Genomic DNA, 27,675 nt, shown 5'->3' on the forward strand with positions numbered 1-27,675 from the left:
TTTCAAATATTATTATTATAATTATTTGGAATTATTTATGTGATTTTAGGTGAATTTTAGTAAATTATCTGATAAGTGGAATTGATGTTTGGGTGTTTAGATGTAATATTATTTGAGTATTTGAATTTTTATATGTCCAGAATAAAATATAAATAATTGTGGTATTTTTCTGGTAATTTTTGGACTGTTATATGATTTTATAATGATTTATGAATTATTAATTATTTTCTGAATAATTACCAAAATTATTTTATAAAGCCGGGAATCATCCGACTTCAACCGTTTTTGCGTTTTTACAACCCGAAACTCTTCCGAAAACTCCTTCCTAACCTAATTTGGTAATTCCGGACATTTTTCGTGTTTTGACTTTTTCAATTCGGATTACGGTTTGACCCGTGCGCGGCCCGGCGCAATATTTTCGATACGATAGTTATTTCGGTAATCAATAAAACCCGTATTTTCGAGAGACGGGATATTTTTATATTATTCTCGTATATAATATTTTATAAAAAGCTCGGTTTTGATAATTATCTAATTTTGGTATTAAATCGGATCGTTATTGCAGTTACTTAGCGGCTAAGCAACTAATTTAATGATCCAAAATGATCCAAAACGATCCAGAACGATCCAATATTCCATAAATATAAATAGCCTATTTCTTATTTCGTTTATTCCGTTTATTCATTTGCAACCAGTTAAAACACCGTAAATACAGAGAAAAACCCGAGAAAACCGATACGTTCCCGAGAATCAAACACACGAACGAAGGCGTTATCGAACTCCGATTCGGGCGTGCAGCATATCAAAACGAAGCTCTCGGAATCCTCTATCTGAATCAATCATCAGTTTTCATCCAGAAATCACAGTAATTTTCTTATTTATTTATTTATATTCGAATTATTTGATAATTAAATTATGAATTTTTGTTCTTGATGTTGTTGATGTGATTTGATGCTTCCATGTTGTAGAGCATGTTTTTCTGGTCAATTTGGTATATTATATGTCAAAAATAGAGTTCAGTATCATGTAGTAATTAAGGTTTTAATTTCTGAAAATTTCTTTGAATATGTGTTCTTGGTGTTCTTGAAAAGTTCTGAGAATCAAACCCAAATTTGAGGATGATGCAGACTTCAGAATTTGAAGTATGAGTAACCAAAATGTTCAGATTTTCATGCTCTTTCTGTTTATGCCATCAAATCATTCAAACGATTAGTAATGTTCAAAATTCGATTCTAGGGTTCTTGACCCGAATTGGGGGTTTCTTGTTCTTGAATCGTCTGATGATTTGGATGAGTAAATAAGCTTTATTATCGAATTTGCAATCAAATGGTATATCCAATCGATGATTATAACCCCTGAAAGTGATAGATCGAGTTCATGGGTTTTAGAATATTTATTTTTGGATTTTCTGAATCAATCACTGATTGTTTGTTGATTATGAATATATAGATTGATTGTATGTTTTACAAGCATCATTTTCGTATATATATCATCGAGTTTGAGTTCCGATTCTTCAGAATTGTGTTTTCGCCGGACATGGCCGACGTTTCAAAAGGTTTTCGCCGGAATCGATGATTCCGGGATGTGGGATAACTCAGGTTGCTAATTATCACTTCCTGGACTGATTTCCAACCTGTTCGCGTGAAAAACAGAATCAAACGGAGTCAAGTTGAGCCCCGTCGGAGCTTCGCCGGAATCCTGGTTTTCGCCGGAATCTGGTGAATATCCGGTAGGGTTCATTGTTTTTCATGACCCATAAACCCGTTTCTTTGACCCAGTTATGACCCGTGTTTGATCTGGAAATCCCCCAAACCCGTTTCCAATTTATGTTTCTGCAATTTTATTTTTATAAATAATTCAAAAATTTTGTTTTAATTTCTAAAATTCATTATTTATTTCTGAAAATTATTTTTAACGCTAAAATAAATTTTAATTATTTAATTAATTAATTTTAGTTGATAAGTAATTATTTAATTAGTCAATTAATTTAAATATTAGTTGATTAATTAATTTAATTAGTTATTAATTAATTTTAATTGATTATTTAATTAGATTTAATTATTTAAAATTGATTTAAAAATTCTGAAAAATAGTTTCGAGGTTTAAAATATTATTTTAAATTATTTTCCAGGCTCGATAATTTTTATAAAATTATTTTCGAGTGTTCGAGCCCTATTATTTAATTATTAAATGATTCGGAGATCGTTTTTATTCCGAAAAATGTTCAAAAATTCATAATAAATCAACCGTTTGTCTGTTTAATACGAAACGAACGCGTACAGACTCAGAAAAATATTCCACTTTCAATAAAAATACTTTCGAGACCCAAATTCTTTTGTTTCGAAAGGTCGCTTGTTTTACGAATCATTTTGAGTCAATTTTTGATCGATAAATCATATTTTTGACCCGATTTTAGTTTTAAACATACCGAATCGAACCTTTTGACGAATCGAGGGATGTGTGTTATAAATTATGTGATACATGAGTTATGTTCTTACGTGCTATGTGAATTATGTGCGTACGTGGGTCAAGAGTCTTGTGTTTGACTGTTTCCTTTATGTGTGGGCTATCGTATGGGTAGACGATAGGCTTTTGACGCGTAGTTCGTCGAGTGGTTATCGTTTAAACGATTAAAGTTATATCTTTTAATTATAGATGCGGATCTCTTGAGTTGAGCAGGACAAGACGTTGGATAAGGAATGAGATGGAATGGTATTGGGTATCTGGCTTCTAGCAATCGCAGGAGCAGCATATCGGTGAAGTGTTGAAAAGAAAGACGGTGATACTTTAAGACAGAATGTCAGAATAGATGCGTCATTGCGAGTGTGACTAACTGCTAAAAACCCAAAGGCAAGTACACTAACCTCACTTATCATTCAAGTGACGTTTATTTCGATTCATATTATGCAAGTATCCTGACCTCACTTATCGTTCAAGTGACGTTTAATTTGATTTATATTATGCAAGTATTGTTTTCCCTATTCTCTGTTCGGAATAGATAAATGATTTACATATCGCTGAATTAAATAATTCTGTTTATGCAAATACTCATCTGCTATTCTATATTCAGAATAGTCAAGTGATTTTACTTATCCAATTTCTGGATTTATAAATATTTTGGATTTTGAGAAAAGTGATTTGGTTGTGAATATTCCTACCCAAGAATTGGGGGAATAAAATTATTTCGGGTGTCGAATATTATGACCCCTTTTCAATAAAAGGTTTTGAGATTTGATGGTTACTGGTAGCGTAAGAGGCCGAGGCACCGGTCCAGCGTGAGCTATTATACAGAAGTGCAATACGGAAGTGTAATATCTTACAAGGCTTGTTATGCCTTTTCTTGGCACCCTATAGGTACCGTATGTCTTCGGGATACGGGTAGTACCTATATTTACGGTATGGCTGCGGGATACCGGTGTTGTTTCGTGACTGATCATCAGGAACAGCATAGTGCATAATTGGTTCCAATCTAAATAGATATCTAAAATTCTTTATTGTTTTGATAATCATAGCATAAATGATTTATCAACTGATTCTGTTTTGGATTAAAAGTACTGATTCTGTTTTGGATTAAAAATACTGATTCTGTTTTGGATTAAAGTGAATTATGGTTTTGATTCAGTTTCTTATTATTTTTGCTGATACTTACGTTGTTGTTAAATATCAAAGGTGGTATTAGTATAGATGATTGATGTTGACTTCAGTATGGAATGTTGTGAGCATCAAAGTTCGTGTTAATATCTAATTTGATATGACAGCAAAATAAGTATTAATTTCAAGAGTTCGGTTTGAGTAAAGTTTATGATTCAATCCATAATCATTGTTTCATGTTATTGTGGTTTACGATATTTCCGTAAACACTGTTTTACGAGTTTTATTCTCGTCAAGATTCAAAGTATTGCTGAAGCCTTTCGCTTGAAAATATCAAAAAGGGTTTATAATTCAGCAATTATGATTTTAAATGTTCTGCTCTAATGCAGATATCGGTTTTATATCAAAAGACCCTATATATGCTATAATAATCTTGCTGAGCATTTCTTCCGCTCATACTTGCCTGTTTTTAAATCTAACCTCCAGTGAGGATTAGCTCGTGCTGTTTAGCTGCGAAATTCGAGGAAGCAAAGAAGAAGCTCTTGGAAGGTGGTTGGTCCAGGGTTTGCGGACTAGTGTAAGTCTTATTGTATAATGTTGTTTATATTATATTATATTATAGTTGTATATTTTATTTGGGCCTAGTATACTTCATTTCGAAGTTATACTAGTGGGTTTAGTTTTGAGTTGGAATTTATTGAAAAGAGTTTAAAAAGAAAGTGAAAAATTTATTTGTGGAATTTGGATTTCTTGTTTCTAGAACTGTAACCTTAAAAGATCTTGGATTAGTTGGGGTCATTTATGTTAAATATCTTCCGCTGGCATTTGTTTATTGATTAAACAGGTTGATTTGGATTGAAGTTTTATAGTGACGACCAAATCCTCTGACCCCGGATTTGGGGGCGTTACAGGTTGGTATCAGAGCTGAGGTTATAGTAAACTAGAAACGAGAGTGTGTAGGAGTGTGTATAGCTATGTGAGGACGTTTGAGCTCATATCGAGTTCCTGTTGGACTATTGGATATAGTACCAACGAATAAGTTAAGATAAGGCGTATTCGTTTGAGATGGTTGTGCTGAGCTGGATGGAACTCCTGGCAGTTGCAAAACTTCTATTGTGGAACCTTTCGAGGCTACTACGTTTTGATGACGATGAAGATTATCGATACCTTTGGAACGTGAAGAAGTGTCTAGAATCGGACGACAAGTCAACAGAAGAATTCAGATAGAAGATAAGTATTAAGACTTTGGCAATACCTTTTCTTGCTATAATTTCTTTTGACCTCTCTCAAAAGAGGTATTTGTTAGAGGATATATTCCCTAACACTCGTTTAATCATTTTATTACAGAATCTTGTTTTCTTGATTTCATTTTCTTCAGAAATATCAGCTTTGAAATCTTTTCATTTTTATTCATTTGATTTTGGATTCCTTTGATATTTTTATTCTGACTGAGATGAACAACCTTAACTATAAGGGACACAAGGTATCCCTGTCTGTGTGATAGGAGTTGGATGGGACGCCATCACTTGTGTGTATTGTGAATACATGAAGATTAACAACCTTTAGTAGTGTCTTAATTTGGACACGCAATACCAAGTTCGTTTGATCATATTGATCTCTCAGTTATTCTTTTATTTCAACAATATTTTTCTCAAATTCAGATTTTGGTTCCATGATGATATGAAATTCTTTTCTTTTCTATGATTTTATCATTTCAAATATTCGAAGGTATGCCAATCAAGTTAAGTTGAGTATCCTGTTCAAGTCAAAGTAAGGCGGTGTGACGGAAAGTTGGTTAGAAAACCCTTAGTGCTTTCTTCTGCTGATTCCGAGGACGGAATCCTTATAAGGGGGGTAGATTGTAATATCCCATATTTTCAAATATTATTATTATAATTATTTGGAATTATTTATGTGATTTTAGGTGAATTTTAGTAAATTATCTGATAAGTGGAATTGATGTTTGGGTGTTTAGATGTAATATTATTTGAGTATTTGAATTTTTATATGTCCAGAATAAAATATAAATAATTGTGGTATTTTTCTGGTAATTTTTGGACTGTTATATGATTTTATAATGATTTATGAATTATTAATTATTTTCTGAATAATTACCAAAATTATTTTATAAAGCCGGGAATCATCCGACTTCAACCGTTTTTGCGTTTTTACAACCCGAAACTCTTCCGAAAACTCCTTCCTAACCTAATCTGGTAATTTCGGACATTTTTCGTGTTTTGACTTTTTCAATTCGGATTACGGTTTGACTCGTGCGCGGCCCGGCGCAATATTTTCGATACGATAGTTATTTCGGTAATCAATAAAACCCGTATTTTCGAGAGACGGGATATTTTTATATTATTCTCGTATATAATATTTTATAAAAAGCTCGGTTTTGATAATTATCTAATTTTGGTATTAAATCGGATCGTTATTGCAGTTACTTAGCGGCTAAGCAACTAATTTAATGATCCAAAACGATCCAAAACGATCCAGAACGATCCAATATTCCATAAATATAAATAGCCTATTTCTTATTTCGTTTATTCCGTTTATTCATTTGCAACCAGTTAAAACACCGTAAATACAGAGAAAAACCCGAGAAAACCGATACGTTCCCGAGAATCAAACACACGAACGAAGGCGTTATCGAACTCCGATTCGGGCGTGCAGCATATCAAAACGAAGCTCTCGGAATCCTCTATCTGAATCAATCATCAGTTTTCATCCAGAAATCACAGTAATTTTCTTATTTATTTATTTATATTCGAATTATTTGATAATTAAATTATGAATTTTTGTTCTTGATGTTGTTGATGTGATTTGATGCTTCCATGTTGTAGAGCATGTTTTTCTGGTCAATTTGGTATATTATATGTCAAAAATAGAGTTCAGTATCATGTAGTAATTAAGGTTTTAATTTCTGAAAATTTCTTTGAATATGTGTTCTTGGTGTTCTTGAAAAGTTCTGAGAATCAAACCCAAATTTGAGGATGATGCAGACTTCAGAATTTGAAGTATGAGTAACCAAAATGTTCAGATTTTCATGCTCTTTCTGTTTATGCCATCAAATCATTCAAACGATTAGTAATGTTCAAAATTCGATTCTAGGGTTCTTGACCCGAATTGGGGGTTTCTTGTTCTTGAATCGTCTGATGATTTGGATGAGTAAATAAGCTTTATTATCGAATTTGCAATCAAATGGTATATCCAATCGATGATTATAACCCCTGAAAGTGATAGATCGAGTTCATGGGTTTTAGAATATTTATTTTTGGATTTTCTGAATCAATCACTGATTGTTTGTTGATTATGAATATATAGATTGATTGTATGTTTTACAAGCATCATTTTCGTATATATATCATCGAGTTTGAGTTCCGATTCTTCAGAATTGTGTTTTCGCCGGACATGGCCGACGTTTCAAAAGGTTTTCGCCGGAATCGATGATTCCAGGATGTGGGATAACTCAGGTTGCTAATTATCACTTCCTGGACTGATTTCCAACCTGTTCGCGTGAAAAACAGAATCAAACGGAGTCAAGTTGAGCCCCGTCGGAGCTTCGCCGGAATCCTGGTTTTCGCCGGAATCTGGTGAATATCCGGTAGGGTTCATTGTTTTTCATGACCCATAAACCCGTTTCTTTGACCCAGTTATGACCCGTGTTTGATCTGGAAATCCCCCAAACCCGTTTCCAATTTATGTTTCTGCAATTTTATTTTTATAAATAATTCAAAAATTTTGTTTTAATTTCTAAAATTCATTATTTATTTCTGAAAATTATTTTTAACGCTAAAATAAATTTTAATTATTTAATTAATTAATTTTAGTTGATAAGTAATTATTTAATTAGTCAATTAATTTAAATATTAGTTGATTAATTAATTTAATTAGTTATTAATTAATTTTAATTGATTATTTAATTAGATTTAATTATTTAAAATTGATTTAAAAATTCTGAAAAATAGTTTCGAGGTTTAAAATATTATTTTAAATTATTTTCCAGGCTCGATAATTTTTATAAAATTATTTTCGAGTGTTCGAGCCCTATTATTTAATTATTAAATGATTCGGAGATCGTTTTTATTCCGAAAAATGTTCAAAAATTCATAATAAATCAACCGTTTGTCTGTTTAATACGAAACGAACGCGTATAGACTCAGAAAAATATTCCACTTTCAATAAAAATACTTTCGAGACCCAAATTCTTTTGTTTCGAAAGGTCGCTTGTTTTACGAATCATTTTGAGTCAATTTTTGATCGATAAATCATATTTTTGACCCGATTTTAGTTTTAAACATACCGAATCGAACCTTTTGACGAATCGAGGGATGTGTGTTATAAATTATGTGATACATGAGTTATGTTCTTACGTGCTATGTGAATTATGTGCGTACGTGGGTCAAGAGTCTTGTGTTTGACTGTTTCCTTTATGTGTGGGCTATCGTATGGGTAGACGATAGGCTTTTGACGCGTAGTTCGTCGAGTGGTTATCGTTTAAACGATTAAAGTTATATTTTTTAATTATAGATGCGGATCTCTTGAGTTGAGCAGGACAAGACGTTGGATAAGGAATGAGATGGAATGGTATTGGGTATCTGGCTTCTAGCAATCGCAGGAGCAGCATATCGGTGAAGTGTTGAAAAGAAAGACGGTGATACTTTAAGACAGAATGTCAGAATAGATGCGTCATTGCGAGTGTGACTAACTGCTAAAAACCCAAAGGCAAGTACACTAACCTCACTTATCATTCAAGTGACGTTTATTTCGATTCATATTATGCAAGTATCCTGACCTCACTTATCGTTCAAGTGACGTTTAATTTGATTTATATTATGTAAGTATTGTTTTCCCTATTCTCTGTTCGGAATAGATAAATGATTTACATATCGCTGAATTAAATAATTCTGTTTATGCAAATACTCATCTGCTATTCTATATTCAGAATAGTCAAGTGATTTTACTTATCCAATTTCTGGATTTATAAATATTTTGGATTTTGAGAAAAGTGATTTGGTTGTGAATATTCCTACCCAAGAATTGGGGGAATAAAATTATTTCGGGTGTCGAATATTATGACCCCTTTTCAATAAAAGGTTTTGAGATTTGATGGTTACTGGTAGCGTAAGAGGCCGAGGCACCGGTCCAGCGTGAGCTATTATACAGAAGTGCAATACGGAAGTGTAATATCTTACAAGGCTTGTTATGCCTTTTCTTGGCGCCCTATAGGTACCGTATGTCTTCGGGATACGGGTAGTACCTATATTTACGGTATGGCTGCGGGATACCGGTGTTGTTTCGTGACTGATCATCAGGAACAGCATAGTGCATAATTGGTTCCAATCTAAATAGATATCTAAAATTCTTTATTGTTTTGATAATCATAGCATAAATGATTTATCAACTGATTCTGTTTTGGATTAAAAGTACTGATTCTGTTTTGGATTAAAAATACTGATTCTGTTTTGGATTAAAGTGAATTATGGTTTTGATTCAGTTTCTTATTATTTTTGCTGATACTTACGTTGTTGTTAAATATCAAAGGTGGTATTAGTATAGATGATTGATGTTGACTTCAGTATGAAATGTTGTGAGCATCAAAGTTCGTGTTAATATCTAATTTGATATGACAGCAAAATAAGTATTAATTTCAAGAGTTCGGTTTGAGTAAAGTTTATGATTCAATCCATAATCATTGTTTCATGTTATTGTGGTTTACGATATTTCCGTAAACACTGTTTTACGAGTTTTATTCTCGTCAAGATTCAAAGTATTGCTGAAGCCTTTCGCTTGAAAATATCAAAAAGGGTTTATAATTCAGCAATTATGATTTTAAATGTTCTGCTCTAATGCAGATATCGGTTTTATATCAAAAGACCCTATATATGCTATAATAATCTTGCTGAGCATTTCTTCCGCTCATACTTGCCTGTTTTTAAATCTAACCTCCAGTGAGGATTAGCTCGTGCTGTTTAGCTGCGAAATTCGAGGAAGCAAAGAAGAAGCTCTTGGAAGGTGGTTGGTCCAGGGTTTGTGGACTAGTGTAAGTCTTATTGTATAAAGTTGTTTATATTATATTATATTATAGTTGTATATTTTATTTGGGCCTAGTATACTTCATTTCGAAGTTATACTAGTGGGTTTAGTTTTGAGTTGGAATTTATTGAAAAGAGTTTAAAAAGAAAGTGAAAAATTTATTTGTGGAATTTGGATTTCTTGTTTCTAGAACTGTAACCTTAAAAGATCTTGGATTAGTTGGGGTCATTTATGTTAAATATCTTCCGCTGGCATTTGTTTATTGATTAAACAGGTTGATTTGGATTGAAGTTTTATAGTGACGACCAAATCCTCTGACCCCGGATTTGGGGGCGTTACAGCTTGCCCCAGAATGGGCTCAAGGAAAAGGCAGACGGGCCTTCCAGTATGGGCCTAGGGGGAGCAGATAGCCAGATGGACTTTCAGTATGGGTCGAGAGGGAGCCTGGTCACACTGAAGGAGGCAGAATCGACAGGTGTCGGGACCGATATGTGAAGGGGGAGATTGTTAGGAGTTGTCCCACATCGTTTGTGGGAGGGGCAGTTTGCTAGAATATAAACAGTCAACTAACTCCAATTAGTAATGAGGCCTTTTGGGAGATGCCCAAAAACAAACCCGTGCGGGCTCAGCCTAAAGCAGACAATATCATACTAATGTGGAGTTAGGCATGCTCAGCAAGCCCAACATTATCTTGCAATTTCAAAGTATTACGCTAGGATTCTTCTTGCTGAATCAAAGAACATGTAATCTCTACATTAGGTAAAACTTGCATCATCAAGATTTGACATCTCTGATTAACATACACATCATCTAGTCCATTCAAGAATTGAAACAAATCTAGCTTCTTGCTTATGCACATCTAACGCCTTAAGAAACTCCCTGATTTCAGCATTTAGAGCAGTGAACGTAGGCAAAACATTCATATTATCTAATTATTCCCAAACTGTGTTGAGCGAAGTATAGTACTCAACTAGAGATGATCCGTTTTGTTTCAAATTAAACAGATCTTTATTGAGTTTGTACTTTCGAGATCCATTAACAACTTGAAATCTAGTTTCCAATGATTTCCATACTTCACACGTAGAGTTAACAAACAATGTCGATTTCTTAATTGAATCAAAAATGTTATTGTGCAGCCAAGAAATTACCATATTGTTATAAGTATCCCATTGCATAACATTGTCGCATTTGTTAGACTCCGTTTTTCTGCTCCAGTAACAAACCCTATCTTTCTCTTCGAAGCGAGTTGTATCTCCATCGACCTTTTTCATGTGCGATAGTCATCTGCTCCTTGCAACTTCGTCACATTTATCGATGTAGGTCCATCACTTGGATACAAGAACAACGGATTTTGAAGATCACTAAACGTAAATCTGCTACTCGACGCCATTGTTGAATCTTCAATCAAGCTTCGATTTGCAGCAAAGTAACTATACAACCTCTAATCGAAGGTGTTTTACATGAGGAAATAAACTTCTCACTCACTCGTTCTACTCTATTCAATCAATTGCAGCTCTGATATCATAAAGAAGGGTCATGTTCCCTGACAATCATGTGTCAGGGGACTCTTAACCAAAAAAAAATCTCATTTCTGCGGTTATTTTTCACGGAACCGCTTGCCTTCCTCGTTTATTAAGCGCGGAGCGGGTAAAGACAAATATACCCTTAATTGCCTTCCGCGGATAATATACGCGGAAGGACGGGTTCTCAGTATAACCTAAAAACCAACCTGTTTTTCAGTTTTTACACATAATTTTGCATCAGGAGGCGAATTGGCGGCGATTTTAGACGATTTTCAGGCGCTCTTCCATCTTCTTCGTTGATTTCACCTTCAGGTTCGTGAATTATTTTCAATTTGGGATAATTTCGGGTTTTTAGGGTTAGGGTACTTCAACTATTTTGATTGTGGATGATTTGCGCGTATTATTGTTAGGGATGAATTCGGGTATTATTGTGCGTATATTGTGCGTATTATTGTTGCGATGTATTGTTTTTACTTGTTAATTTAATTTTGTGATTTTTGTTTTTATATATGTTTGTTATATATATATATACACGAATTTGTGCGAATTTGTGTGAATTAAAGTAGGTGCGAATTCGTGCGATTTTTTTTCGAATTTGTTGCGATGTATTTGTTAGATGCAACCCCACTATTTACAACATTATCACTTTTTTCAAAGTTTTTCTACCTTGAAACCTAGCAAATATCTTATCCATAACTACAACAAGAAAAAAGTAAGAAATTGAGCTTACCAAATGTAATTAATGAGTAAGGATGCACAAAACCAATAATTTCCCCAAAATTCCTCTCCAATTTGACAAATATTGCACAAAAAGGAAAGTGTGATCGTTTTAGGGTTATAAAACTGCAAGGACAGTCCTTCCGCTATTATTAGCCGCGAAAGGGAAAGAGGCTCTGCGGAAAAAAAGCGCGGAATGGCAGTTTTCCGCGGAAAAAAAAGCACGGATGGACGATTTTTTTTTTTAATCCTGGCCGTTGGATTGTTTATCTAACGGCCAAAAAATAATGTGTTGGTTACAGGACCCCGTAAAAAAAACTAAAAACCATTGATAAATATATATTCAAGCAGAGATTCAGTTACAAGACCACAAGTTGTACCACCATTCTATTTCTAATCTCTCTCTCAATAATACCGTATAGGGGTGTACAGACAAACCGCTCAACTGCATCCAACCGCTCAACCGTTCGCAACCGAACCGCATTTGCGGATAATCGCGAAACGCGGGTTGGTTGTGGATTTAAATTTTAAAAACCGCTCATTCGCGGTTTGGATGCGGTTTTAAATTTTTGAAAATCGCGAAATCGCAACCGCAACCGCAACCGTAACTCGCAACATATATTTATAATAAAATATATTTCCAAAAATGTAGTTGATATCATATAAATTAATAAGTATACACGTTTATTTACTACTTTTAGGTTAATGTTAAGACTTCGTTCATAAGATTTACGATCATTATAAGATATATAACGAAACAAATGAAAAATGTAATCTAACATGTAATTTTTTTTATCCGTTTCTTTTTTCTTCTCTCTCGCCTCCACATTTTTGTATGTTTTTAATATCCTTGCTCCACACGGAGTATTAGTTTATATTTTATTTTTGAATGTAATTTATCACGTAACTTAAACTTCAATTTATTAATATTCCGAATTTATTTTTTTGCAAATTATTAATTATTTTAAAATAAGTGGTTGAGCCGCAAATCGATCCGCAATAACCGCAAACTCGCAACCGCAATTGATGCGGTTAACCGCAACCGCAACCGCAATTGACGCGGTTAACTGCAACCAACCGCAAATGCGGTTGCGGATGACAATTTTCTAAAACCGCTATTCGCGGTTTGGTTCGACTTTTAACCCAAAACTCATCCATCTGAACCGCGTACACCCCTAATACCGTATACAAGTTTTATCACATGTACCGTAACAAAATCATAAACTGAATTTACATTATTACCCTTAATAAACAGTCATATTCCTCATTTGCCATTGCACTGTCATACTCAATAGTTCTATAATGGCAATTTTTTTTTGACAGGACTATAATGGCAATTTAAATGACAACGTGCAGCACCCCAAGCCGCACAACTTTGGATTTTATTTTCTCAACACAAAAAAAAAACGCATTTTAATATTACCCTTGACATTTAATTAAGCTCGGCTGTTCCTATGTTGCACTTTGGTATTTGAATTTAATACATTAACCCCTAAAGAAACACCTAAGCTATCAAAAACTAGTATCATTTTTGCAGAAAAACTAACACACAGCCATACTTGCCCTTTTCAGGTTGTTTCCCGATCTCAGTGCTTTAGAAGTTACAAAGCTTAGAGAGTCTGTCTAAGCTCATTGTTTGAATTTGAAATATTGAAAGAAAATTCCAAGATTGTATGATCCAAAATCTTGCAAACAAGTGTGGCAGTCCTATATTTAAGTAACTCACTCTGTCCCGTTCATTTCTATACACTTTCCTTTTTTGAATGTCACATTCAATCATATACATTTCAAACTTAACAAAATTAGTAAAAATTTTATAATATAAAAATTAACTACACTCACTACTTTCTCCCACTACACTTACTTTATTCATTAAATATTAGATGGTCTCACCACTTTAACCAACTTTATACTTTTTTTCACTAAATTACATTTTTTCTTTCTCTATCATCCCACTATCTTAACAAAACTAACATTATTTTATTATGTTTTTTGTCCTCCGTGCCCAAACCATTTGTATATAAATGGCTGGGACGGAGTAGTATTTATCAACAGTTCCTCACAGGGCTATAACATTCAATAGCTGTAGGTGACAACAAGAATTAGAGCTATTACAAACTAAACAATATGTAAATCAAGGAATATAGGGGGGAAATGATTTTAAATAATACATCCTCAAAATTCAGTATGGGCGAATTATCCCAGAAACTGCCTATTTTCATACAACAGGAACCGACATACACACAGCTACACATGCAACTCGAACGTGAAAGGGTACTTGGAATCATTGAGTAGTCGATCTTTGAGACATCTTAAAAATTACCCAGATGGCCATAAGTGAAACAATGAGATCAGACACACATCAGGTAGGCTTGCAGGGATCACCAGTATAAGTCATGCTTTCAAAATAGAAATGACTAGCAAGGAGAAAAGAAGAGAAGCTGAGGAAGTAGGGCTGAGGAGACAGAAGTCCAAATTTCTTATCTTGGCAGCATGGCATTTTAATTCACAATACAGAGGAACAAAATGTTCCACCTAATTCTTCCACAGTTCCACTAATCGTTCAACCAGAATATATTGACACTAAATCTGCATATCATTTACAACTCAAGGTCTTTGCCATTGCAGAATTACTCGTGCCCAAAGCTATAAAGGAAGGACAAGGGACTTGTGGGTAATATCATAAACGGATATGAGAATTTCAGCCCCTATCAAAATAATAATGACCCATTCCAGAAAATCCGCTTTCCTATTCTGAAGAATCTCTTGAAGGAAGCGGATATTATGCTGCAAAGAAAAAAGAAACAATAATGTGTAGTACAACATAACTGCAGGTACTGCTAGTACTATATTATATTAAATGACACCTGGAAAAGGGGGGGTACTTTACCTCCACAAACTTCAATTTAAAATCAAGGCTTGCAAATCTCTGAGTCAATTCGAATTCATCTCTTAGATATTCCCAAATTTGAGCATATTTGGCATCTTTCCAGGCAATATCTGACCTGAAAAAGACAGACAACTTCACATCAACTATATATTTAGAAAGTTTCACTAAAACCAGAGTCTTATTGCAGCTATCCCAAGATTTCTAGTGTGGAATCCATCTATTTCAGTCAGAAGGAAACAAGATTACACATAGCTATATGCCTTTTGATTCAATGCACATTTCGTAATTTGATCTGCAAACTGTGTTCAACTATAGTCAAACCCTGCAACGCAATCAAAAGCACGAAAACAAAAATATAACATTGCAATTTTAATCTTTTCATAGATCTAAGAATTATATTAACGAATATAATTGTTAACACTCGCATCTCAATATCTCAGACATTCATTTAGCTGGAATAGATCTATATAGTTTAGTAAACACTTCAGAGTTAACAGTTACATTGAACTCCTTCGCAGTTGACAAGTTTTTTGAGTATTCGAGCTGAAGACTAAAGACTTTAACAATTTAACATGGAAACTCCATTTGACATAAATGGACGATTTACATGTGATTTTTCATTCTTGATTACAGCTACCCGTCACATAGTTTTGTGGTGACTACGTAAATTTTCAATATAGTTTCTCAATAGATGAAAAACTAGAACATGAGGTAAAATTTGTAACATTGTATATATTAATGTGGAGAGCAGTGCGGATATTATCACACTTCAAAAATTATATCATAGTTGAGGCAAATCAGTGAATACAGGGGTGATAATTAGATTAGATGGAGTCGTGCATCAGTATCTCCCTGAAATTAGACACTGCTCAAATAAATACAACCTGACATTAGGTAATTGACCTGCTGCCTCTTCAGCAGGTAAATTGATGTCAAATGCAATCAATGGTCCAAAAACATTGTAGAACTAACAATTTGCATGTAATGACACAGCAACTTTTTTAAGTATAGTGCTGTCATTTATCACAAGAAGCAGTTTTACATAATTACTGTATAACCTTGCTATATATCTTAAACTCCAATTGCTCACAAGTCACAAACCCAATTATAACTTAAATTATAATCTAACATTATATATTAAAGAGATGCCAAATTTGGAGTTACATTTTAAAGTTTCCGATTGCTGCTCTTATGGTACACTAAAGCATCGGTTTCACTAGCACATATTTATTCATGGAACATGTTACATGCATCATCCAAGTATACAGAAAACACAATAAAATCTTTGATCAGAACAGGAATTTTGCTGGAAGCTTAGGAAGATATAGCATACCTTTCAAAAAGTCCAAGCTTAAGAATGACATCAGCAAGGTTTGAATTTGCTTTTCCTACCAACTGGAACAATTTTTTCCTTTCCATTGTGAAAGTTCCAGTCTTTTCCATCCCACGGTTAATATCAGTAAACTCGGCAACTATCCCATCAACCTGATATGCAGGGTCAGAACAGGACTTGTTAACTGTGGGGTGAAATTTTTTAACAACTTGTATAGTAAATATTTATAATTTTTATATATAATTTACTAATTAGAAAGAAATATAAACTGAAAAAGATAAATTTACTCTAATTTATTCACATATTTTGAGGGGCCGGAGTTTTTAATCATTATAAAAAATTTACTATGGAATTACATAAAATAAAATAAATTGCATAAAACTTTAATACTAGCTTTATAAAAATTCCAGGGTTTGGAGTGGCGCCCTGCTGATATTAACAACTTGTAATGCTGAAATTTTACGCCAACTGAAACTTAATATGACATATTTTATAATACTAACCTGGCGAACATAGTAATCAAGTGCAATACTCTGGCCAAGAACACTACCAATAGTACGGATTCCATCTATGTTCAGGTACTGCAACATTATATAATCTAACCCACCTTGCATCCATGTAACTAGATTTGGTTCCTCTTTCACCTCATACTCTGATTTGCACAAGTGAATTTTAATTAGAACAAAAGAAAAACCTGATAACTTGCACATTAAATGCACCAGTGCTTATATATCCACTTTTATCAGACTACATTAAGTTTTAGAATGACATGAAGTTGACACATCTACAAACACGAACAGCAAATCGAAATTGACAATCCCAGAACAGTCTAGCACACAATCGATCAATATAATTACAATGCATTGTAATAACTAGAATTGCTAGATGTTCCACACCAATTTCTTTTTATTTTTATCTATCTACCCAACTGCAAGGAAAAATAACAAAAAATGTACATGCTCCATGTTTATATGATGTTGACTCTACTTCACAAGCACGAATTGATACTCCTCTTAACATTCAGACAGCTTGATAAAAAAAATGGTATTTTAACGGGAAGTACATATGTTTTCATGTGTGTGTGCGTGCCTCTTTTTTGCCAAACTAGAGTGCATACATGATTAATGAATAAAATAGGACTTTCACTTCGTGACACAAAGAAATTGCAGATATGCGAGTTAAAACCTTACCATCCTTTCTCGTCTCAGGTAGCAACCCTGAAGCATGTCTTTTAACAAGTTTCAGATATCCATCAATTTCTTGGTCCCGGACATTAAATAAGACAACTGAACCATATTGAAAAACTACCATAAAACAGCATTCATCTCCATGTAAACTGGAATACAAACCCTGAAACAGCAAACAAGACATAATTTTAGCTATCAAAGGCGTGGTTGTTTAATTCTTTGTTGCTTTTTTATATAGAAACATCATAGCACAATATACCAAATAAAGAGGACATCGAGAGATTAGAAGTTGAGAATTAGAGGGAGGGAAAACTAGAGACAAGGATGGCAATAAAAACCAGTGAGGTACGGAGATTTTAGCAGAAAATTTGCAAAATTTGAGTCAGGATTTAAAATCCAAAACATTAAATGCAACAGAGTCAATACAAATATACAGGACAGGTCATTTATAATCCATTGGATATATGACTGCTAAAATTAAAGACAGCACACCAAACCATATTAATGGTAACTGAATAAGAACAGTGGAATAATATATATCAACAAATTAGAGTCCTATGTAATTTATGATATAAATCATGACCTCACTATAATGCTAAGTTAAACCTTGTGTTTCAGAATGTCTGTAATCGCATAACCTAATTCTGATTGGCATCTGATATCAACCTCCCAAAAACACCATGACCAAACAGAAAAGGATTCATTGTATTGCTGTCAGCCCATTACCAGGCAAGTCCACAGACTACCAAACATGCAATTTGAGTTACAGGGAATCTTAAAGTGAAGGCATGTAGTTACCTTACATTACATGCAGTTTGAGATGTCTACACCAATTGCTTCTTTAGTCTGTGCTATCTTAATTTATGTCTATGAAATCTAGTGCAAGAAGCCAATTCAGTGATTTCCATTGAGAAATCGTAGATACCAAACAGGCAAACACAGCATAGAGGAAGAAGGAAAAAAAAAAGTCAACCTTCATAAACTGGTGCATTACGTGAAAGATTAAGCTAAAAGTGGTACAAACATATTAATTATGGCCACTTGCGTCTACAGAAGTTGATCTTCAACCCACACACACATACATAACATATGTACAATCAAACATGACAGGTAGTTATGACTCAAAGCAAAAAAATCATTTCCTTCCCTAGCAAAAATCAATAGTTTCTTAATTTCAACAATTCTCAGCCAAAACATACCGTTACATACTTACTGAACTATCAAAAATGTAATACAAGACTATCTGATATCAAAAAGACATAAACGAAAACCTACATTGAGCTCAGTCTTAAGGTTCCCGAACCTTAAAACAACATAATTAGTCATTCGAGACGCAGGCGGAATAAAATTTGCCTTGTTTTGCTCCACCAAACCTTTCAAATCCACACTGCAACATCAATCAAGAAATTCAAAAAACAAACAATACATAAAGTAACAATAACAACAGTTCCATCTATTAAATTAATTCCATAATAAGCAACATACAACACCTCTGCTCATATACATATACGACGTCCTAAGCAATTCATGTTTCATGTTGTAAAATCAAATGTGTGCAGCAGTTTAAATTTATTTGTGAGCTATTAGAGCTAGAAAAATACTACTCGGACAATAGTCGAGCCAAGATCTAGCTGTTTGAATTTTAATTCATTATCGAGCCGAACTTAATTGATTATTACTAGACTCGTAAACTATCATTGATTTTTTTTCTATTATCTACTGAATTATAATTACACTCTTATATCATAAAAACAAATATCTAGTTTACATATGTTTAAATATTTAATAATCGAGTCTAGCTCGACTCGAACTTAACATTCTAGCTCAAACTTGTTTATTGGTATAAAGCCATGATTGAGCTGTTCGAGCTCATTAAATTAAATACTGTCAAGCTAATAATCGAGCTGAGTTCGAGCTATTAAAATTCTAAATAATTATCAAGCGAAACTCAAACTTCAAGTTAGCCTGACTCGTTTTCTATTATTTATACATTCTATTCTAGATGAATTTGGAAATTACAATTATAGATTAAAGCTAATATCTAGTTTATATATTTAATCAAGTCGAACTTGAGCCGAACTAAAAAGCTTCAGAGCTAAGAATATAAAACCTTGTGGAGAAGAAAAAGGCGCGGACAGGAATAGAAGGAGTAATAAGGTCCTGTTGAACAGACGCTTTTTCTTGGTGTTTGAATTCCAAAGACGAGTTACATTTTATGAGACTCGGAGTGAGTCTGGAACGAGTTGAGTGTCGAAGAATGAGAGATGAATGGTTAGAATGAAATGAAGAAATGAGAGTGAAAGTAGAGGGGCTTGGTAGAGTTGAAATTGTAAGGATAGAATTGGCGCGGTGGTGGAGTGGTCGAATTGCGCCCATTTTTATCGGAAATATGTATGAGAAGGTTCAAAGGTCTCTTTGATTTCTCCTTAACAAATTTTTAATTTAAAAAAGTATTGAAAACTTTTACTAAATGCTATCACGATCGTATTTGGTAATTAGCCGTTAATCCCTTTCTCCCATTAATTCATAACTAGCTCTAAAACTCGTGTGAGCCACGTACATAATCTAATATTAATTATTATAAAATTTGTATACATATTTGTTAAATGCAATATATTTTTTGTTACGAAAAGTTATTTTATCTGTGCACAGTCTTTGTTTCAAGGATGAGTTTGGTATTTTATAGCCCAAATGAGACACAAACAATTTCAAAACTAATATGTTAATGAAATGTATATATGTTATGTAATTGAAAAAATGGTATGGTGTGGGACACACTTTTTTTTCAATTTTGTATCAGATAACTCATAAATGATTTTTGTAAAAGATGTACTTCAAAGTGTTCAAAATTTTGTTAAATTCCATAATTGTTACGGTAAAACATTAAAATCCATTATTTGATAAGATCATGTTTGTCGATTACGAAAAATTGAGTTCATTTGTGTTAGTTATCTTAATTTTTTATATATTGTATATATATATTTGTATGTGTATATGCATGCATATGCATGTATGTATGTACGTACGTATATATGTATGTATGTATTAGAATTTTAAATTTGTGAAAATAAGTTATACGATAATTAATTTGACACAAGTACATGTGTATTGTGAACTTATAATATAAGTGTTATACATATCTAAATAAGAATATGATATTTGTTTTTCGTTCGAATTTAAGTTTCTTCTACCGTAAATGGAATAATTAAAATATGAAATACGACATTAAATGTAATAATAATAGATATATAATAATATAATAATAATATAATGTAATTATAAGTATAAATATAAGTTCTTTTTATACAACAATGGAATAGTAATAAATATACGATTATTAGTAATTAATGAGTTAGATGTAATTAATATATGTTATTAAATTTGATATTTATTAGTAGATATTTATGAGGGGTAATTAAGTAATTTTTAAATGAATAAATTATCTCAATGAACCCCTAGTTGCTCTATTATATATATAATAATAGATAATAGATTACTTCATTTTTAATTACTCCCTTGTATTTCTGGTTACTCTCCCTCTCGTTGTCTCATTCTAGGTGAATGATTTGAGCACATGAATTAAATATATATATATATATATATATATATATATAATTTGGTGAAAAAAAATAAGAATAGTAGGTAAGGTACTAAAATTAATAAATATTTAATATATAAAATGAGTACAATGCAAATAAATAGTGAATATATTTAATTTCCAGATTTATTAGTCAAAAAAATTCAATCAATTATTTGATTTTGCGTACTTTAGCCAACCATCTTCTTTTTTCGCATAAAAATTGAACGAACTCTTATAAATTACAGAAATTTGACTTAAATTTCAAAAAAAAATAACCATAGTTAACAGGTGATCAATCTTTGATAAAAAAAAATAAACAAATCGTATACTATATTTACAAAATATTTTAGTTAAATAATTTTGTCTAATAAATTATACGTTTAACTGAATTAATCTAAAATAATAAAGTTAATTAGATTAATGAAATTAATAAACATGTTTTAATATTTTATTTGGCTCCAACTCAAAAATCTATATTTACACATGAGAGTATAATTTTTTTTGTATTTTTAGTATATAATACTTTAATAATGCATAAAAAATTTAAACACGAAACGCGTATTAGAGTCTCATATATATAAACTTGGTCATATTATCATGGGTTCACATATAATTCAAATTTTTATTAAATACATTTGACTAAGTTCATATTAAATTTATATGATATTAATATATTAGTGTATGTGAACATATATTACATATGAAGACGTATATTTTTTTAAAAATTATAGTTAAATATAGTTATTGTTTTCGTAATTATGCAAAGTTGCTAGGATTTTTTGGAGAGAAAAATAGTCCACCGGATAATAAGACGACCTTAAAAAGAAACAAATTAAAAAAATTACTTCATTATGATAATTGGAAATTAAATTATTAAATATAATAAATCTCGAAATTCGATAGTTGATTAAATTGCAAAAAATATATAAAATTTGTGGGGGGTTTTAGCAAATAGCTCAAAATTTTATTATTTTTGATGACTTTTTGTTAGTTATTGAGTACAACACGGGGGTGAACGTGTTTTCTAGATTTTTAGCCTTTTTAAAGTTTGTTTGGTTAATTATGAATAAAGTAGTTTATAATTTGCAGAGATATTATATTTAACTGAAATAAAACAACAAACAGAATATTTCAAAACTCACTTAATTTGTATTAATTGAGTTTGTCTTGCCACAAATTCTGTGTTCTTAAAAATATAGGAACTCGGCTTCTTTCTTGAGAGAATACAAGAAAATGTGAATCTGTTTGTTACCTCTAAACTAAGGACCAGTGCATGCTTTATACACTAGTAGCACGGGTTTCTATGCTTTATACACTAGTAGCACGGGTTTCTAGCTTAGCGAATCTGTGCAGAATCTTGCAGGTCTGTGACCATCTTTTGTCTAGTTAATCTTGATCCTTGATCTTGTATTCTCTCCAACTACTTTGTAGACTTTTCAATCTAGTTGATAGATCGTTTGTTGACTGTTAATCTTGAATTTGTATTATGTATTTGAGAGACACATCGAGATCTCCAGTTTGATCTATAAAGAAGTGACATCTCGATAAGTATAATGACTTATCGAGATCTCTGAGTTCTCTATAGGTATATCTGACTTGTCGAGGTCTCTTGATCTTTGCATGTTGAATGACTTATCGATATGTTTGAGATCTCTACATGTAGAATTGACTTGTCGATATCTCATAGATCTCTACATGTAGAATTGACTTGTCGATATCTCATAGATCTCTATATTCATTTTGACTTGTCGATATCTCTGAGATCTCTTATGAGAAATTGACTTTTCGATATCTCTAATCTTCACATCTTCATTTTGACTTGTCGATATCCCTGAGTTCTCTAAATGTAGAAATGACTTGTCGATATCTCCAATCTTCACATCTTCACTTGACTTGTCGATATCTCTGAGACTTCTCTATAAGTCATTTTAGACTTCTCGATAAGTCATTCTGAACTTCTTGAATGATTTCTCGATATTGTTTGATTTGTGACTTGTCAATATCTTGACTTAGAATATTTTTCATAAAAAAGTTTTATTCAACTCGAAACTTCTTCACTTTTCTATGAGGCATGATCATGGATTGATCTTCTTCCGGAGTTTATTCCTTAGCTTGAATCTGTTCACAAAAAAAATCTGCAGTCTAATCTTCTAACCATTTTAGAGAATCAAGAAATATAATACATAATACAAAATTGATTATCAAACAACTTAATCTTAGGGTTGTCAATGTGACTTAGTTTTGTTATTGTACAGGTATGTCTTGCACAACAATCTTGTAACAGCCCGCACTTCCGGACTATTAATTCTAAATACACAACTTAAATAAAACACATTCCTTTATTCAAAAAATCAAAATATCACGAAGGTCAAAGCAGCGGTCAAACTTATTAAATCAAAATCATAAAAACGGAGACGTAGCTCCATAAATCCGAGAATAAATGTCTAATAGATAACTCAAATTTATTCAATAATTACGAGAAGTCTTTTCCAATTAATTGCATCAAAATCCACGTAGTTCACATCTTTAGCTTCCAAGGCCCAAACCTGAAATATGTTAAAACAATGATCTGTAAAACCCAGCAAGTAACAATCGTATGACGGCTCCAAAATATTATTTTTCAATAAGTTCAAAAATTCTTAATTTCTAAATCGATCAAATAATATTTAACAAAACAAAAATATTTTATTCTCACAGTTCTAAATTACGGTCACACTATACCAGCGACACGGCTCTATAATTCGATGGGGCTAGTTTACGCCCTCGTTAAGACAAACCCAACAAGACACATCTATGTGTTCCGAAACGTGTGTAAAACTAGTTATATATTCTATGTATCACACTACCCAGTGATCGGGTTTTATAATTCGATGCATAATCTAAAACTTGGGGAATTCTATAAAAATAATCTTTTCTAAAATTCTATTTTCGATTTCACAATTTTTTGAAATTCAAATCAGACAGATTTATATATTACAAAACATATATTATAATTTAAGTGAGTAACGAAAAGTTACTTATCTCGAAGTCAACACTTAAAGTCTGAAATTAATAACACGAAAAAATCATAAAATTTTAATAACCAAAACACGATCAATTATTTAACCTCTAAACAAATTGTATACATTACATATATTAAAAGGAGAAATTCAACAAGACATATACTTTACTCATAAGAATATACCAAAACCTACAACTTTAATATGTAATAAATGACTAATATTATACAAGTAGCTAAAGTAGACATGCAATCTAATAAAGGCAAAATAATAAAATCACATAGTCAAATGGGCCTTAAAACCCACTAGCCACTAGACTAAAACAATTACTACAAAATATTTTAACATTTAAATCAACATGTATTCTAATAAAAAATAAAATAAACTAGCATGCACACATATTAATTTAGTTATTGTTAAATTAAGACTTGGTATTATTATGCTTGTGTAGTGAACATATATTATCATATAAACATACAGGTTACCAGCTTGCACCCCAATTTGACATTTAATTCTTGGCAAAATTTATATTACTGACAAAACCATGTTAACTATATATCTAGATTATTCAAGTAATTAACAAATCTGTATAAACTAAACTAGAATATATTTTCGTAAACACATTCTAAACAAATTTAATTTAACTAGTAAAAGGATAATTTTCAAATTTTATAAATCTAATAATTATTAAATAGTAGCAGAGCCATTTTAGTTTATTCTGACCTTAAACCTCGTACGAGATGCGTACATGTATTATTTGTTAAAAACAAACATGGCAAGAGACTTGTTGATAAACAAACTTACAATATAAATCATGCATGAACCAGATTACACATGCCAAATTTACTTACTCAAATTAATTATCATCCGCGACTAGTGGTGGCCAGTTGGGCGGTCGGGCGGTTCGGGCCGGGCCGCCGGTGGGTGCGGTTCACTGATCCCAGGCACTGAACCGGCACTGTCAGGTAACGAATCGGGCTCGGGCCGGGTTTGAACCGTGAAAAGGAGAACTGGATTCGAATCGCGAGTCGTCACTGAGCTCGTGAGCCCGCGAGCCTGGGCGGGTTTGCGGTTCAAAGTTCCGCGGTTCAGGAATTGCACACTAATTAAAAAGAAGCAGAAGTGAGATTTATATGGTGTTGGCCCGCAAATAATAAATATATATTCTACCTATTGTCCTCTCTAATTTGTTTATTCAATCTATTGTGCTCATGTATTAAATGTTTCATCTTTCTCTTGTTGTTATTGTAGTTATCAATGTGTATTAATCCCCCACTTACTAGGCTCCACCCTACTATAATCTACTTTATCACTTGAGAAACTCAAAAATGCAGGCTACAAATATGACTAGGCTGCAAAGGACGTAGAAAAAAAGATCTTAAACCATGGACCGTGTCGGGCTGTGCGGGCCGGTCCGGGCCGGTCCGGGCTCGGGTTGAACTTTTTTGAATCGTATTCGGCTCGTTGTACTGTAACGAATCGTGCGGGTTTTGAATCGGCCCGCTTCGGGCCGAATTAATCGGGCTTCCGTACGAGTCGGTCCTGAACGGGCGGTTCGAACCCGCACGACTGGCCCGCTCTATCCGCGACACAACACAGAAAAGGTCAAGGAAGCATGGAAAAAGCGACTAACATGATACAATAAAATATTTTAATTTCACCATAACACAAAACCTGCCACATGATCACATCAATATCACTAAGTAGCAAAAGTGACGAAAAGAAAGCAGGATAAAAGTCGTACCTTTTAGGAGGTGTAGAGCATGTACGGATTTTTATTATGGTCTAAAGGTTTTTATCTAAGCACACAAAAATCCTAATTTGAATTAGGAAATAATAATATTTCCTCCTAAAGATTTACAACATCTCCAAGTAAATTCCATAAATAAAATATTTGACACACACAATTAACTAAACTAAAAAAATTAATTTTCTAAATTATTCTTACACTTATTTCCACAAATAACAAATCTTTTCCCAACTCAAATGACTTGCACAAAAATTTCCGAAATATTCTAAATAAGTATTTATCTAAACAAACTAATATCTAATTTCTAATAAAGAAATTAAAAAAATAAAATTACGGATTTTACATTCTTCCCTTCTTAAAAGAATTTGGTCCCCAAATTCACAAAACGAAAATAAATTAAATAAGTCACCAAAAGAAAAGAAATTATACCTTAATTGCGATAGTTTTCATTTCCAGTGAGCTGAAACACGCGTCCTTTTTCCCATCTTGTAATCTGCTTCCTTTCTTGGTGGCGGATTGTGAGGACATTGAGCAATTATGTGTCCGACTTCCCCGCAATAAAAATACGCGCCTCTGTTCCATCGACATTCCGTATGTGCATGGTTTCCGCTACAGCTAGTGCAATTTTCTTGATTTCATTGACCACCACATTGATCGTACACGTGTTATTTCTTGAATGTCCCCTTGAAATGATTGACCACCAGCTTGAGTGAACTGTCTCTTATTCCAGCCGCCAGATGCCTTTTCAGATTCTGCCAAGCCTCTCTCGATCAATAATGCTTTGTTTAGGACAGCCTCGTACGTCTGAAGTTCAAAAGATGCCACCGAGTTCCTGATATTACTTCGAAGTCCCTCTTTCAAACTTCTTGCTCGACTTCTCTCATCTGCTACTAAGGTCGACGCGTGCTTCGCAAGCTTTGCAAATTCTGCTTCGTATTCAACGACGGTTCTTCCACCTTGCTAAAGTTGAATGAAGTCCCTCTCTTTCTGCAGATGAACTGTTCTCGAAAAGTACTTGTCCTCTAAAGACTTCTTGAACTTTGCCCAAGTGTACGGTTCAGGATTTTCTTCAAGATTTGCCGTCTCGTTCTTCCTCTTCTCCATGAGCCACTAGTCATAAGCGCTTCCTTGCAATTGGTACACAGCTCACCTTCTGTTGCTCACTGCTCCCAAGAAGTCCGAAAGCTTTTTCCATATCCTGGATCCACATCTCGACTACTGCCGGATCAGTTGTTCCATCAAAAGTTAGTGTGTTAAAACGCTTGAAATGAGAGACGATGTTGGGCTTCGGTTGCTGATTCACAAGTACAGCTAGAGTTTCAGCCAGCTGGTCAAAGACGTTTCTTCCTTCATTATTGTTGCCCTGATTGCCATTGTTGTTCAGATTTTCGTTGTTGTTCTGGTTGTTACCGTTCTTCCCGTCCATCTTTTTCTAAAACACACAAAATAATTTCTAAACTTATAGTCAATAATTAAAAAGCACAAAGTCAAGCATATCAAATAACCATACAAACAAATGCCTAAATCTAATATAATTTCCAAAGACCTATATGACAGTCTATAGGATTACATCCTAGGGAATGTACCAGTCCCATACCTAATACACTCTGAAGGACAACCTGCTCTTGATATAAGACTACCCATAAACTACAAATAATGGCATAAAACTGACATATTAATATATACAACTTTTATACATTGAGTGATTACATAAATTCAATAATTACAGCCATCACATGAATTTCTCATATCTGGGTTGTTTTCTAATGAGGTCCTTTAGATTTACAAGCACTTGGAGTTTCTCTATAATTTCAGTCCCTCTTAGAGCTTCTACAAACTTGAGTCAATTATCCTATGAGTAACCATTTAAGTAACCAACTCTGAATCTTGAGAATCTTCCAGCTTGTATGTTCAGACAATGTCCATCCTTTGATATTCTACTCAACCCCCTTGCATTGAGTTCATTAGATCTCTGCTCAAACACCTCTATCTCTTTTGTATATTTTCTGTCCCTTTCCTCTTTCCAGCCTTCAATCTTGCATGCCTTTCATTCATTTCCCTTAACCTTT

The 27,675-nt window shown here is 33.0% G+C and overlaps 1 protein-coding gene across 1 annotated transcript; it reads right to left on the minus strand.

Moving 5' to 3' along the window:
• Positions 1-13,976: 13,976 nt before the first annotated feature.
• LOC141693915 (protein RETARDED ROOT GROWTH-LIKE-like) lies at positions 13,977-19,710 on the minus strand. Its single transcript, XM_074499102.1, has 7 exons — positions 19,388-19,710; positions 18,553-18,664; positions 17,281-17,440; positions 16,594-16,742; positions 16,091-16,242; positions 14,758-14,872; positions 13,977-14,654 (listed from the first exon to the last, which is right to left on the minus strand). The coding sequence occupies exons 1-7, from the start codon at positions 19,651-19,653 to the stop codon at positions 14,514-14,516; spliced, it is 1,095 nt and encodes a 364-aa protein (XP_074355203.1). The 5' UTR covers positions 19,654-19,710; the 3' UTR covers positions 13,977-14,513.
• Positions 19,711-27,675: the final 7,965 nt, after the last annotated feature.

Source organism: Apium graveolens, chromosome 10 (genome assembly GCF_009905375.1).
Source record: "Apium graveolens cultivar Ventura chromosome 10, ASM990537v1, whole genome shotgun sequence".
NCBI classification, from domain to species: Eukaryota; Viridiplantae; Streptophyta; class Magnoliopsida; order Apiales; family Apiaceae; genus Apium; species Apium graveolens.

Excerpts from the sequence above, each read along its gene's own strand:
- LOC141693915 (XM_074499102.1), bottom strand. The coding sequence starts at position 19,653 with ATGGGCGCAATTCGACCACTCCACCACCGCGCCAATTCTATCCTTACA. Across the intron at positions 16,743-17,280 it reads ACCTGAGACGAGAAAGGATG|AGTATGAGGTGAAAGAGGAA; the intron begins GTAAGGTTTTAA and ends TGTGCAAATCAG. Across the intron at positions 14,873-16,090 it reads AAGCTTGGACTTTTTGAAAG|GTCAGATATTGCCTGGAAAG; the intron begins GTATGCTATATC and ends TGTCTTTTTCAG.